Consider the following 16,507-nt stretch of genomic DNA (forward strand, 5'->3'; position numbering starts at 1 on the left):
TAGGCAGATATGCTTCTTCATGATACAGATAATTCTCAATTTACAACCATTTAGCCCCCATTCAAAGTAACAACAGTACTGAAAAAGGTGACTTATGACGATCCTCACTCTTGAGACCAGTGCAGCATCCCCCTGGCCACATGATCAAAATTCGGGCACTTGGCAACCAACATGTATTTCTGATAGATGCAGCATTAACAGGATCATATAATCACCAGATGTGATCTTCCTAGTCAGCTTTCAATAAGCAAAGTCAATGGGGGAGTCGGATTCACTTAACTGCAATGATTCACTTAACTATAGCAAAAAGGTAATAAAATCAGTTGTGACTCACTTAACAATCAACTTTCTTAACAACAGAAATTATGGTTATAAGTTGAGAACTACCTGTTAAAAAAACCTATGGCATATGGGACTGTGACAGTTACAGCTAAACAATTCCTTCTCAGAATACAGAGTAAAATATGTTATACTGGGCCAAATAAAAAGAACAATCTGGTATATTTTGATCTCTACCCTCAAAGTATTTCCAGTTCAGTTACATAGCACAATTGTCACACACATGTCCTTGGAGATTCTCAATCATCCAGGACATGGTTATCCCAAAGAAGCTTTTCAAAAGAACTGAAGAAGATTCATGGATGAGAAATGAAATGTTTTCAGGGGAAAAAAAACCCAAGAAAGTCCAATTGCATTTTGAAAAGCACCTTTGGGATATCACACAAACATTTTAAAACAATTTAGACAACAATTTGCTTTGACACTAAAACTTGCAAATGCCTGAAAAATCAAGCCAATTGTTTTCACTGAGATGTATTCAAATATATGCTTTTGTTATTTAGTCATTCTAATTAACAGCAAATTCAGGTAGGACATTTAAACAAAAAACTTTCCCATATACTCATTCTACAGTTCATATTCTTTATCCATTAATATTTGTGATTTTATTTTTATCACAAACAAAATCCTACTTACCAAAGAAAGGCACACATGGAGGATTAATGGACCTGAGTTTTGCCAAATATTTCTTATGATGATCTTCACTTAGTTCATGTGCTTCCTCAAATATCTTCTTTTGCCGACTTGGGATTTGCTGAAGATAAAGAAAGGTGAGGATACAGTTGCCCACTGAAAATTTGCTGATTATACTAGTAGTTGACTGCCCAGCCTGCCCAAAATTTATTTATTTATTTATTTATTACATTTATACCCCGCCCTTCTCCTGGTGGACTCAGGGCGGCTTACAGCCAATTTAAAACAAAACAATCAATACAATATACAAAATTTAAAATGTAATTAAAAAGAAATATTAATATGGGCCTTTTCTTCCTTTTTTTAAAAGTTATTTAAAAACCAAATTTAAAATACCCCTTAGGNGCGCACCCGGAAGGCCACAGGCAGCCAGTGCAGCTCGCGCAGCAGCGGCGTTACATGGGAGCGACGAGTCACTCCCATCACCGCTCGCGCGGCTGCATTCTGGACTAACTGGAGCCTCCGAGTGCTCCTCAAGGGGAGCCCCATGTAGAGAGCATTGCAGTAGTCCAGGCGGGAGGTGACAAGAGCATGGGTAACTGTGTGAATCCATCTACATGACTCATCCCCTTATTTCACACAATGCTTTCCATATAGAAAAATCAATTATGTTAAAAGTAGCAATAAGATCTGCCTATATTGTTTTACTTGTGTCCTTATTCTCTACTTTTGTTTTGAATGGAAATAGAAGGTCAATAAAATAATATTTTTGATCATGAAGAGAACCATGATCCAGACAAAAATATTAAGATTTGATGCAGAGCTAAAATTGGATATAAAACACAAAGTAGAGGCTTTTGTTTGTATACCTGGGATTAAATAAACATTTGTGTTACTCTTTTTTTTAAATTTAGGGTTGAGATAATTTCTTACATTGAGAAAAAAAAATTTAAATCATTTTTCTAATGTTCAAACCCAACATATATTTTTAAAAAGTTTCTTTAATGAAAAATATCTGCTATCTCAAGTCCAAGTACTTTTCATTTTAGATCTGCATTTCACTTACTTCAAAGGTGTGATCCAGTCTGTAAATAGGTGCAGAGTTCATAGCACTGACGACTTCAAGAACGCCATTAAAATTATTTAGCTCTTGAAAAACTTGCAAGATTTCAATTATTCGGCATACTACCATTACTCTTTCTTCTAGATTTTCTGTTTCCACAATGCATCTAGATATTCAGAAAGCATATTTAAATTTCATTTTGGATTATCAATAATGTAAAAACATTATCACAGTTTTTTTAAGGAAGTGTGGCCTAATATTTTCCAAACACCTAACTGAACTTGAGTCCCATTTTTTTAAAATTAAAAGGAAACTATCATACACAGCAAATGTAATCTACATTTTATAGTATAGACTAGATGGATTAGACGCACCCGGTTTCACAAGGTTCTATCCCGAGGCAATTGATCTGTATACATTTCTCAACTGAAAAGAAAGCATCTAAACTCACCGAGAGAACAGGTAGATGTGTTTGCTGTCTGAATCAGGAAACTGAATAATGTAATGATATTCAATGTAGTGATGGCTGATTTATACCACTACAAAATTGGTCTAGTACTAATATATAACTTAATATTATCTGTCGCTGTTTGAATACAGACCACAGAAAATATAAATAACAAACTTTTGTTATTATAAATAATCCTCGACTTATGACCACAGTTGAGCCCAACATTTCTGTTGCTAAGCAAGACAGTTAAGTGAATTTTGCCCCATTTTATGACCTGAACTAAATCACTGCAGCTCATAAGTTAGTATCACAGTTGTTAAGTGAATCTGGGTTCCCCAATGACTTTGCTTATCAGAAGTCTGCAAAAGGTGATCATAGGACCCCAGCAATCGTCATAAACATGAGTCAATTGCCAAGCATCTGAATTTTGATCATGTGACCATGGGGATGCTGCAACGATCATAAGTGTGATTAAACAATGATAAGTCACTTTTTTCAGTGCTGTTGTAACTTTGGTCACTAAATCAACTATTGTTAAGTTGAAGACTACCTGTATTTCCTGCTTAAAACTCAATCTCTGCTAAGTTACATCATAGGAACCATGCAAATACCAACACTGATCAATGAATCAAATTAATCTTACTTTTCAAACCATAAGGTAAGATTAGTGGTATGTCTTATCATTTTGAGCAGGTTAGGAGAATTAATTTCTTTATCTTCCTTTGTCCATACACTTCCAACGAGCTCTGATGGCTGCACAGCCCTGCCAAACGTAAAATCAAAATGAGGCAAGATTAGCTGGCTTTTCATCAAAAACATTTCCACTTAAATCAATAATCTTGAATTAAACTAATAAATGAACTGATCTGTGTTTCTTTTGAACAGCTTCTTGTTCACGGAAAGAAAAGCATTTGGTTTTAATAGCTAGCTTTCTCTGTAGCCACCAACGGTATAATATTTTATCATGCAGAGAAATTTTGACCTTGCAATCATTGTTTTAATTTTATTAAATAATTCCCAACATATGAAGAGAAATTCTCACTTTTACTGCTGATATTAAAGTATTAATTAAAAATAAGAAAGTATACCCTAGAAAATGTAATACTAATAATTCTGCTAGTAAAAATAAATGGCAGAAAGACCCATGACATTAAAGAAAACATTTGACAAATCTATATTTTAACCAAGAACCATACATCTCAAAGGAAAAAAGGCACTTACCTGTACAGTTCTGATTCAAGTAGAGTAAGCTGTCGGGCAATTTCTATTGGATGCAAAGTGAGTAGATCAAATGTTTCAGTTTGTCCTTGCCTGCTTATATGCCACTCAATTGGAGGTGGTGAGCTTTCAAAAGTAATATTGTGAGTTGGCCCAATGGCTTGTGCTTGCTTTTTCCTATGAATTATCTTTGTGATTGATTCAACCCATTTCTTCATAGCTTTACCTGAGAATAAGTACAGAAATAGGTTTACAGCACCGTAGAGCAAGTTGTAAAAATATTATATGCTTATCTTACCCACTGGCCAATTGGTAAAAGAATGCAAGAATTTCAGCTAGCCCAACATTACAAATATCCCAAATTAAAACTCCTATTTGCTTAAAAAAAGGAAGTGATAGTTTCCAACCTGCTTTTCTGATATGTGAAAATGTACATGCAGAAGCATGCAAGAACTGGCCATGCAAAGAAAAAAGTTGGTATCCTATTTCATGTTAATAATCTTCGAATTAAGTTACAAAAAAAATCTCCATAACAAGAAAAAATGCCGTGTCACACAGCAGTTCCAATTAAGATAGTGTAATGAGAGAATGAAAGCTTTACACTTCAGTACCAGGCTTAAAACATAGAAGGCTCTATACTATGAGATTAAGATATGTAAGGCTTACAACATATACATGCTGTCAGGTTCCCCTGTGGTGAAAACAGGTTGTCAACTATTTATGGAGGATAGGGCTTCTATTGAATTCCACTCCTCCATGGCTGTGATCTCTGCTCACGTTTTCCTGCTCCAAGTTGAGAGTGTTTTCCAGCTGTTGCCAACTCAAATGTTGTCTGGTCTGCCTGCTGTGCTTAACTTCTTCAGGTAGCCCCATGTACCTGGATTGGCTACTGAGCAGAGTAGCTTTTTACTAAGGTCTGCTACAGCTAATATTGAGAAACAGGAGTCTCAGCAGAAGTGTGCTTGCATGATTTGTCAACTTTGCTTTTTTAATTACTATTTTTCCTTCTACATTTCCCCTGGATTTCTTTTTAAATTATTTTTTAAAATAATTTTTCCAGGGGTGGAAGCGGTCATAAAAAGGGTGTTAGTTAATCCTTCTAATTCAAATAACTGATGCAGTAAATGATGAAAATGGTGCAATAGTAGAAAAGTACAGTAGCTAGCTCAGGGAAGATAAATAGTAATTTTAAAAAGCTGGATTTCACACCAGTGATAGTCTATATGTCAGGCAAGTGATTCTACTATGCTACTGAAACTCCTGTTTGTCAGCTATAGCTGCAACACCTTTTTGAACCAAACTGGAAAGATGCAAAAAAATATATTTTAAGTTGGTTGTTTTGCTTTCATATATGTGTTTTGATGTTTTGATTTTGTATATATAAATTTAACTCTTTCTCTACAATATTTATTTGTATATCTATACACACAGAGAGAAGAGTATCTATGTCAAGTAAGACCCATCCACAGAAAGGAAAACAACTGATAATGCCTTTCTAGAATGGAAAGTTGCTAAGACAGAACAGCAAGGAAAATGTCAAATGGGACACTAATAGCTTTGTACACACAGGTTTTTCATAAACAAGCTTATAGTTAAACTGGCATCAGCATAAGAAAGGAGCAGCCTAAGATTGGCACACATATTTGCTCCTGGCATGTTCCTACATAAATTAAAATATAACGAATCTTAGATCTTTGTTGTTTTGATCAGGGAGATTCCTTTTAAAAACACAATCCTCCTCTCCAGTCAATCAGTCAGTGTATCAATAAATGAAATCCAAGTCAATTTCTAGAGATTTTTCCTGGTTTATTTTAATTATATATGCTTATATTGAATCATGGGTTATTTTTTCTAATTATGACGGATTATCTGAGGTTGGGCTGATATTTTACGTTAAGATTCCATTATCTAAAATAATTTTAGATTGATTTTTCTCAAATAAAACTGTTTAATGGATGACCAACAAACCACGCATAGCTTATTAAAAAAATAAATGTGGAATATTGGAATACTAACTTCACTGTAATGCTATGTCAAACAGTGAATACATGCTGATATTTTGCTAGCTTCTTCAGGGCAAAAACGCTTACTCTAATAAGTTAACAACATAGCTAGTTAAATATTAGCACACAGTTATCTCTCATATAACATTAAATGGAATCTATTTTATCAATAAGGAACAGGTATGAAAACTACACTCAATGAAAATATAAGTATTAGATATTTGTGGTCATCAAATACCTCTGACTGTGCCAATGAATTCTTCCAATCGTTGCAAAAGATCTACATCTCTCTCAAAATCATAAAAATGATGTTCCACCCAGTGTCGACATACATTTAATACTCTGCAACATAAATGATTAAATATTTGAGATCAATATTTATTGAATATATTTTAAGCAACACTTACTGGTAGTAGGGCTGCAATTTGTACATTTGCAACAGATGATACAATGCTAAACTGTATATAGATGGAAGGAGCACAGATTTATAAGCACTCAACTCTGAGCCTGACTGGCCATTCTTTGAAAAGAGTGAGAACAGTAGTCCTTCTAGCATAAGCAATCTCCCGTTCAAGTTCTAACGCTTGGGCTAAAAGGCAAGTTTGTGCAACAAGCTGATCATTACCTAACACTAAGACTGTCTATTGTGCACAAAAAAGGTAGAACTCCCACAGAAAAGTTCTTTTCTAGAGATTGTAATGTAGCATATATTTCCTAATGAAATGAAACTATAACTAAGAAGAGTCAATTTCTGGACTTTCATGAAAAGACTTTCTTTGGAACTACAAAATCATAAATATAAACTTAATATTTATAAGATTCAACAATATCAATCATATGTAAACTGAAAGCAGCAAGATTAAAGTTTGTGAAGACTATGAAGGATCTATTATCATAATGCCCCAAAGTGATTATGTTTTTGCTCATTGCTTTAGCCCCTTGTCACAATGAATCATATACTAATCATAACTGTGCAAAACTAAGAAATATTCTTCTGTCCAAAAGAAACACACATATTATTAAATTATCTGATAGTTAGGTTATTCAAAAAAAATCATGGAATGCATATCAGTAAAACAAAGTTATAAGAAACCAGTGTATATGAACAGTGCCCTTATGCACAAATGCAGAGGGAGAAATTGCAACTAACTCTAACAGTATTTTATGTCAGATGAAGTATTGTTGACTTGAGTAGGGGAGGATTACCTAGGTTTTAATTCTAAATTTGCAAGAAGTATTATTTTATGAGATTTTCTAATCTGATGAAAAATATTAATTGAAAATATCATTTTTAATATTAGTGGTCAGACTGGGCAATCCAGTTCAAGCAGTCTTGTATTTAATAGTCCAACAACAGATTCTCCAGAACAAGTACCTAATTGTTTTGTAAGTGATGCTGCCAATGTATTTTCTTTCTAGACTGAATTATTACATACAAATCTTGTAAGATTACTGAGTAAATTGAATTCCTAAAGTGGTAATTAAATTATTAACTTTTTATACATTATGTCATTTGTCTCCTAATCAATATAGATGTTTGGTCTCTGCTAAATATGAACTTAAAACTTATCACTGGACTCAAAAGATTCCAGATAATATCTGTGTAGTCCCCAACTTTCCTGTTTTGGGGAAAGTTGTTGAGAAAGTGGGCAACAGCTTCAGAGGATCCTGGAGGAAACAGATCCATTTTAGTCTGGGATACAGTAAAAAGATAGCATTGATTGTGCTTGTCAATGACATTTGGCGGCAGAGGGAAGAGATGATACATCCATTCATTTCTCAGCAGCTTCCAATACTGTCAATCATAGACTGGCTGGAAAATTGGGAGTCGGGGTCACCAGACTGTTGTGGCTCGTCTTCCTTTCTTTGTGGTCAGTATTAATGGGGATGGGGGGGACTGAGAGGGGAGATTGAGCCCAGGACCACTCATTTGTGATAGTCTCAGAGCTTATTCCTCTTGTCCCTTTTGTTTAACATCTATACGAAACTGCTGGATGAGATTGTCTATTTTGGTATCACCAGTAATTTGACAATACCCAATTGTATATCTCAGTCATAGGTGAAGTAATGCTGTTGAGGTCCTGTCCCAGTGTCTAGAGATTATGTGGATTTTTAAGGAGAGAAACAGACTCAGGCTCAATTGTACAAAGTCTGAGTAGCTTAGGATATCTGTACTTTCCACGTTTAATTTTGTATGAAACTGCACTTTTTTACTTGAGACAAGCATGCAACCTGGGGACTTTCAGCTCCTGCTTAAAAAAATGTCAGCTGTAACCAAAACAGTCTTCACATATATTCCTTTCATATAGATTCATTTACAATACAATCTATTCCTGGGTTGGGAGGCCCTTCAGACACTCATACCCTAAATGACCTACTGAAAGGACTACTACATATACTACATGGGGATGTCCTTTTGGAAGTTACAGCTGGTCCAGAATGCACATACCATACTATGCCCATCTGATGCCATGGTTTCATAGGCTGTTCTGGTGCCTTTCAATTTTAATCAGTGTTATTGATTAGTTCACAAATTAGAGAAGCAATAACTGCTTTCATTGTTCAGAAAGCTTTTGATATGACTTCTTGGAAGGTTTTGGGACATTTTGACTTATTTTGTGTTTTTCCAGAATCAATTAAACTCGATTAAAATTATGTTTAAATATATTTCAAGAATTCCCTTTGTTCCTCTTTCTTTTAAAATTGTGTTAAGAACCTCTTGCTTAGTCACAAATTCTGAAATCATTAATGGAATTATACCAGAAATCACAGAATATAGAATTCTATTACAGAATATAGGATTCTATTTGTTGTTGAAGATCTGGCAATTGTCACTTACACGCTTACATCAATTTCATTAATATACAAGTCTAGTGTCATGTTAAAACATTTGCCAAACTGCAGTAAATCAGATTCCATGCCATGGGTCATGACAAGCATATATTATGATATCTTTCAATATAAAACTAGTAGGCAAATATACTTTTTTGGTAATCTGAGCCTGTCACAATATTATTACTATGCATCAAGTCAGCTCCGAGGACTCTGGCAAAATATAAAAACAATTTACCTCAGACTACTTCTTGACAGTTTAATCAACTTAAGCTTCTGTTTTGCAGCCTAAAATCCAGCTGTTGTTGCTGCTTCTGAAGCTCCAGAGTGATTAAAGGTATAAAAGAATCTACTGTGATTCCTAAGACAGTAGCTCTTTTAAAAATAAGAAGTTGTTTGAATAACTTCTACAATAATAAAGTTGGATGTCTTGCCCGGGTAAACCATTGGGAGGTTGTTTTAAATAACATGACATTTTTCTATGATCTAAAAATAATGAGCAAAAAGCTTTGAGTATATTGGACGCTTCAGAGAATGAATGTCTGGTAAAGATCAAGGTTCTTATTGGAGATGCAATTCAGCAGGTGGACATAAATTCATATAGTTCTCTTATTATTGTCACAATTTGGGCAAAAATAAACAGGACAGTTAAAATAATTCTGAATCAATTACTATGTGGAAAATTTGTCTATATTCTTTATTATATTTCTGGAATCTATCAAGACATCAAGAATTGTGGATTTTGGACACCAAGTAGAAACTGATATCAACTTTGCAGCAATGGTTGTTGATAATATACTACTGCTTAATATTTGAATTAGAAAAGAGCAAAAAACACAAACAAGGCTTTTTTTTTGTCTAGAAAGGCAATTCTGAAAAGAAAACCTCTGTGCATGAATCAATAATCTTTTGGGCCCAAATCAATATTTTAAAAATGAGAAACAATTAGGATACAATTTTACATGTTTAATATGGATGCACAAAAGGGTGCTCCATTTCAGGCCTTATGGGCATGGTTTTTGGAAGTTATTTCCTAGGAATGATTTCATCTGTGCAGAATGCAAGCTGACCCCCAATCATTCTCCACTTCAAAATAATTTAAAAAAAAAAAAAAAACTTGACAAAAGCCAGTGAGCTTCAGTGAACTTTCATGTTTAGTTTTTTGTGCATAAAAAAAACCCTGCCAGCTCCCAAATTAGTTTTCATTGTCAACTAAAGACCCCTTGAACTACCCAGAATAGTCGGGAGTTAAGTTGCATAAAAATGTAGTAAATAAATACATTTCAATACTTACCGTAGCTGTACAGGCTGTATATATTCTTTTCTAAATCTTTTTAATTCTGCACTAAGAGGTTGATCTCCATTCTCCATTGCTATACGATCTGCTTCTGTTGGCTCAGGTTCTGGAATTTCAAATCTAATATGGGAGGATGAAGTGAAACTTAAATGATTAAGTGTAGCATTTACATATTAATTTAGCAAGATGGAAAATACTAACTGCAACAAACAATACAGAGAAGCATTAACTCAGGAAGTCACAGGGAGTCGGGAAACAGGACAACAACCCAATAGAATTTTAATTCTGAGAGTTAGCACAGATGCAATAATACTAAGTATGTCTCTTTAGCAAAGAAATGGCATTTTAATATTAATTGCAAACATGTGTTTACTTTTGCAAATAAGTGAGATATAAATGTATATTTTACTGATTAATAAAATTATGTTATTATTTTACTGATTAAATCTTATATACAAATAGGAAATGTGAAAAATACTAATGATTTATTTAAAACATATGGAGAAATTCAAGTGTACCATGAAAAAAACCCCATGACTTAGCATAATGTACTAATTGGACAACTTATTTGCCTTATATTGTGATACTGTCTGCAATCTTGCCAATTGTGACCCTTACTGTAGATATTGCTTTATGGGGTTGTTGATTTATCTTACTTAATTTTTTTATGATATTAAACTTAGGTGAGCTTAAAACAAATAAATAAACTTTGCTCAAATGATATCCAATTTACTTGGCTGATGGAGAAATAATTCATTCTGAGGCTACATGTCACATTAAATTGGGGAAATAACAACTTCTTCTCAAGAATAAGCATTTAAAAAAATCTCAAGAAGGAAAAAAAGTCGTAAGGCAGTATTTCAGAAAGAGTCACTCACCTTTCTATCAGGAGACTTAGTAATTCCTGAGGCTTACAAAAAGATCTGTATGTGGTAAGAAATGTTCGAACAAAATTGGGATCTAAAATAGAAAAAGAATGACTTAGGCAGCTTATGAAGACCTGTGATGATAGCAAAAACCATTCACTGTTACACAATGTAATGCAGACCATATAATAGCAACTATGCTTTAATGATGACTGAGGAAACAGGAAAAGGATATTAATTCCTGACAGATTTCAAGAAACAATCCAAGATAAGCAGAAGGATACTCAGTTGAGGACATTCTCACTTAAGGGACATGTTAAGCCAAACTAATGACAAGTAATGGAATTTTCAGAAGATTGATCTTTCCTTGGATTGCCAAGGAACTCAATACAGGAGGCTGAATGTAAAACAGTAAAAATAAAAAGCATGCTTAAAAAGGAAATCACACTTCTTGGTGCAAAAATAGACAACAAGAAGTACTTCTGATGTATTGAACTTTCATCAAGCCCATTTAACATGTCCAATATGAGTTGAACTGTAAAGGGGCTCAACTGAAAACAAGCAAGGATTGTCTTTAGCCTTCATCTCAGAAGTGGAGCAAGGGCAGAGAACATCATTTCAGAATAAACAATCATTTTAGGAAATATTAAACAATCCGTTTCAAGCTGGAGTAAAAAAGTTGAAGGTACTTTTGCAATGATTGGCAACTCTTGCAGGACTGAATTTAACTTCATCTATTTAATATACTGCATATGGAGAAATCAACTTACTGTTGCTGTCTTTCTTTGCTTCCCCAACCAGCATGGAGAAAAAATGATTAGAACAAAGAAAAAAAAAACCCTTCACCTTATAGCTTATGCATATAATCCTTTTTCATTTAGTTGTTTATATTTCTCATCTTTTTGGAGAGCACTGAAAACATTTTTCCTACCCATGAAAGGAAGATGACCCAAATAGATAGAAACAGTCTTTGTCAATTGAATCCAGTCATGAAGAGGAGAACTTCTCTCAATTCACTGATCTATGGAAACAGGGCATATTCTGTTTTCCCAGGTCTGCCCGCTAACATAAGAATTAATTTCATCTTACTATCTCTTAACACTAGTTTGTTATGTCTGCATTATAATCAGCCAATTAGCTTTCACTCAGGTTTCTTCAGCATGAGAAGGAAAGGGATGATCAGAAAGAGTCATTCAAAGGCCTATTACTGCTCATGGATGGCTAAGAGACATGTGTTAATTCTGCAGTAGAATCAAGAGAAGGACAGGCTATTTGCACACAATACAAATGATAACAAAATGTTACAATTAGATATAATACTTTTAAAAATATTTACTTTTTAAAATCTTAAGTTTCAAAGTAGCTACATAGCAAGTGTATTTTTCCTACTGGATGGTGTTGCTACAAGATTTAAAACAGCCATTTATTTGGGTCAAATATACACACAATCAACCAGGATGCCCATCTGTGAGAAATGTCTCTTCAATACAGGCATTTTAAAAGCTATAAAAGACCTTCTAAAAATAATAATCATTCCTGAATGCCTTAACAAAGGAAATTGATGCTATGCTGACGCACATGCATTCAATGTACCAAAACTTATAAATAGAATATCACAACCTTATCAGAGAAAAAAACTTGCAATTTTTTTTAAAAAAAACTGGAAATATTCACTCAAGAAACAGATGAGCTTATAAAAACAGAGAAGCAGCTTATGTTATACATGCCAGAATTTGAAGAAAGGTGAAACAAGTTTCTGAGTATGAATAAAAAAAGCTCTATTATTGTCTACATGGAGTTCATAAGTAATCATCCTGACCTTTTTGTCCCATTATCCACCATTTTCCATATATTAGTTACAAACAAAATCATGAATGGAATGAAAGAAGGAATTATCACACATCTGTTATGCAAGGAGCTAAGCTATTGGCTCTCCTCTACCTACCAAATGCAAGAGTCAGACCCATTAACATTCAAAAGCAGGATAATGAAGTTCTGGAAATCAAATCCTGGTTTAACCCAAAATGTAGCACATATTGCCATCCTTACATGAAACCAGACACTGCTTCCTCATTCTGGCTTCTTTGGAAGCTTATAACCATAGTTTCTGACCATAATGAAGTATAGTGCTAAACCATAGTTTATTTTAATGATAGATTCCTGAAATAATGAAAGTAGCTGGATCACACATAATCTAAGCATATCCCAAACAGACCATGTTTAATGCAATATGAGGTGATGTTTTATGGGATTTTATATTGTGGATTTTTAAAGTTATAATCTGTCCAGAGACACTTGGGTGTAAATTGGGCAGCCGTATACAATGAATGGATGGATGGACAGACAGACAGAAAGACAGATAGATAGATAAATAGTGTGGAACTAGCCTTGTTATACTGTCTGATCGGATAAGGAGCAGAACAGTAGCAAAAGAGTTAGGAACACAAGGAACAGCACAATTCTACAATCATATAAGCTTCAGACAGTAAGTAAGCACTAGGACATGCATCTTCATAAACACTTGAGTGAAACAGAGTCATGATTTCTTAAAAGTAATCCAATTGTTATACTTTATCTGTAGCAGAGAGATATATTAGGGTTTAGCCAAACATCTCTTTTCAGATTCTTAGTCCAGATTTTAGTAAGTGAAAGGTAATACAATGGAATGCATAAAGCTAGGTATGTGAAAGATTGTAATATCAGCATTTATACTACTAATGATTTGGACCAAAACAGTGTTTGTATAATTTCTGTTATGCCAAGCCAGACCAGATGGCCAATGAACAATCAAAAATACTTCTGAAAGGAAGTTCTTCTACAGAATGGTAATTTCCGGCTCCCACCCATTTATGTGCAAGTGCTGTTCAAACACAATGATGAAATAAATGTTAAAAAACAAGAAGAAAATGTAGGTCATTTTGGGGGAAACTGCCTTGAAAGACTTCACACAAAGTTTCTGCATAAATAAATAAAAATAAGAGTTTATTTTTCATTAGTAATAGACCTTTTCGTAATACTTCTTTCCTTTACTCCCATTGTCATTTCAAGGATGGAGATGGCATTCTCAGAACAATACTTTGTCTTCTACTTGATGGGAGGCAGGAAGTTGTATTTCGGCCTGCAAGTAGTCCCCAGATTAGAGGTGAGTAATGTGGGTATGATTAGGATAAAACTGGGCTTTGAACATCTTTGGGCCATAGGGGCCAAATATGCCCACATGACTAGCACTATGCTTATCCAAAGAAGATTACAGGAAGACATGATAGCTACTTTTAAGTATCTGAAGAATTGTCAGAAAACAGGGCAGAGTTGTTTCAGAAGATAAGAAGTCATCAGTTTAAATTACAAGAAAGCAGACATCATTTGGACATCAAGAAAAAAATATAAAATATAAGAACTGTTCCACAATAGAACAGACTGCCAGAGGATGTTGTGACCTTTGCTGGAGGCGTTTCAACTAAGGCATGTTTGATCATCTTTTGAAGATGCTATAATAATATATTCTTGCACTGAACAGGAGGTTGGACTAGATGATTTCCAAGGTCCACTTGAAGACTTATATTGTGACTGTATGGTGATTATCTGAGAAAAATATGACTTTAAAATATGTGAGTCTATTTATATGTAGATGTATGCCAACAGAATGAACCTAAATGTAAAAATACAACTATCATGAACTACTATGATAACTAATGAAAGATACAGGAGTGATAAGTTCTGAATGTGGGACACATCATTTTGAGCAATCTCAAAAAAAATAAAAGTTTGAATTAAGAAGGCACTCACAGCTCACTCATACCTGCTCCAAAATACCTTGTTGCATTTGAATTGTAGCATTAGAGAAACAAAATTATAAAAAAGGATTGAATTACAAAATGTTTACATGAATGTGAAATTTAAAGTTGGTTGCTGAATGTAGCAAGAGTGCTACGGACAATATAAGTAAAGCATACAAATGAATAAATGGGCAGGGAACAAGATATATTGGTATGCACGATGTTCCCTTAATTGCTTATTTATAAATAAATGTGCAATAAATGCTTTTGGTGTTAACAGATGTGATGGCTGGGAAGTTTTATGCAGGTGATTTCTTTTATAGCAAATGTTAGGGTATATGATCCATAAGGAGTATCCTTCTGAAAACTAACATATAAAAAAACCAAGGTTGTGTTTAAGAGGAAAAAATGGAATGAATCATTACAAGTCATACCTAACTGTAAACAAAAAACTATAATAAATCAATAAATTAATGGGCTTTGTTGTACACTATTGTTTATTAAAATAAGAAAATAAGAAAACAGAGAAATTTTAGGATATGCAAATGTTGGTAAAAAGATACTGTAATGGGCAGCATATTGTCTGTTGCAGGAAATAAATATTTATCAAATGAGAACTGGGTACAAAAATGAGTGACCACTATAAAAAAAATACATTAGATGGTTGGCATTCAGAGACAATGAATGAAGATCAGATCACAAAACAAATACATAGCAGAAGAACAAACAGGTTGAGAAGAAAGGGAAGACCAAAAAAATTGAAGTGATGAAATTGCAATTGAAATGCAAAAAAATGAAGAGTAAAAACCCAAAGAAAAGCAATGTATGAAGCAGCATATAGACAGATCAAAAACAAAGACAAAAAGGCACAAAGGTGAAGAAAATTGGTGTAAATTAGTTTTACTACGATTCCTTTTCCTTTCTTTTTCAATTGCATGTTTTAATTTCTTTGGCTTACTATTTCTTATTCCTTTTTGTATTTGATAGCTTAAATTGCCCCTTCCAATTCTGTATTTCTTTTTTTTTTGAGGGAAATATTTTCAGTCTTCAATTTTCAGAATATAAACAAATATGTTAACAGATGGGCTAGCCTAACATGCTATCTATAGTTTGCGGATATACTGTATTTCCTTAAGAATTGGCACTCAATTTTATCAGTCAGTGTGGTTCAGATATAACCATGCCAAAATTCCTGGGAATTTTAAACAGCATTTGGACAGACATGTGCAAAGGGAACAGGGTAGAAGAGGCAAGGAGGGGCAATAGCATAAGGATTTATGGCTAGTGGAGAAAGACAGGCGATTGCAGCCAGGACTGGAAACAAGAGAGGGTGACAGGATGAGACAGAAAAATGATTCAAAAAGGAGAACGACAAGATAAATGATACTGGAGTTTGTTCCTGAAGGGAAGGACCAGAGGCAACAACATGTTGAGGCAAAGAGGCACCAAGTTACTGGTGAGCAACAGAATTAAGGAAAAGAGATCTCTAGGGTCATATCTGGCCCTCTGCTATGGGAGCAGGGCAGCTTTGACACAAGCAATTGTGATCTTATGCTCAAAGGTTTTTAGATGATCTGAATCAAGTGACCCAGGAAATACAGCTTTACTGCAGTCATTTATTGCAGTCTTACAGTATCATCTTTACAAAATATTAAATATAAATAATTATTTAACAACATTATGGGTTGCAGCATATTATTACAAAATCATTTTACTGGAATATAGGATTCCTTTTTTTGAAAATAGCTTAAGCTACATTGCGGGCTGCAGTTCTGAAGACTACAAACAGAATGAATATTTAATGCCTGTTTAGGTCTCGGACAGTTTTACAACCACGTCTTACAACTTAACAAATGGTGGTAGTACTTTATTATTATTTCATTGATCTCAATGGTTCTTTATATTTTAATGCAAAATTAAATGATCCAGCATCTAAGGCATAGAATCAGAGCAATTTTACTTTGGTAACATGTTCTTAAAATTAAGAAGATGGCCAACAAAGCATACAAAACGTATTCAAGGTATTTAT

The 16,507-nt window shown here is 34.0% G+C and overlaps 1 protein-coding gene across 1 annotated transcript in view; it reads right to left on the bottom strand.

Annotated features, from left to right (window-relative positions):
• Positions 1–16,507, bottom strand: part of SOS1 (SOS Ras/Rac guanine nucleotide exchange factor 1) — a 41,797-nt gene that overhangs the window by 10,160 nt on the left and 15,130 nt on the right. The window contains exons 10-16 of the mRNA XM_015820959.1: positions 10,715–10,796; positions 9,834–9,956; positions 5,946–6,049; positions 3,708–3,930; positions 3,130–3,249; positions 2,039–2,201; positions 976–1,093 (exon numbers count right to left, since the gene is read on the bottom strand). Of these exons, the coding sequence (XP_015676445.1) occupies positions 976–1,093; positions 2,039–2,201; positions 3,130–3,249; positions 3,708–3,930; positions 5,946–6,049; positions 9,834–9,956; positions 10,715–10,796 (933 nt within the window). The remainder of the gene's footprint in view (positions 1–975; positions 1,094–2,038; positions 2,202–3,129; positions 3,250–3,707; positions 3,931–5,945; positions 6,050–9,833; positions 9,957–10,714; positions 10,797–16,507) is intronic.

This window comes from Protobothrops mucrosquamatus, unplaced genomic scaffold (assembly GCF_001527695.2).
Source record: "Protobothrops mucrosquamatus isolate PMUCROS unplaced genomic scaffold, P.Mucros_1.0 scaffold1224, whole genome shotgun sequence".
Classification (NCBI taxonomy): domain Eukaryota; kingdom Metazoa; phylum Chordata; class Lepidosauria; order Squamata; family Viperidae; genus Protobothrops; species Protobothrops mucrosquamatus.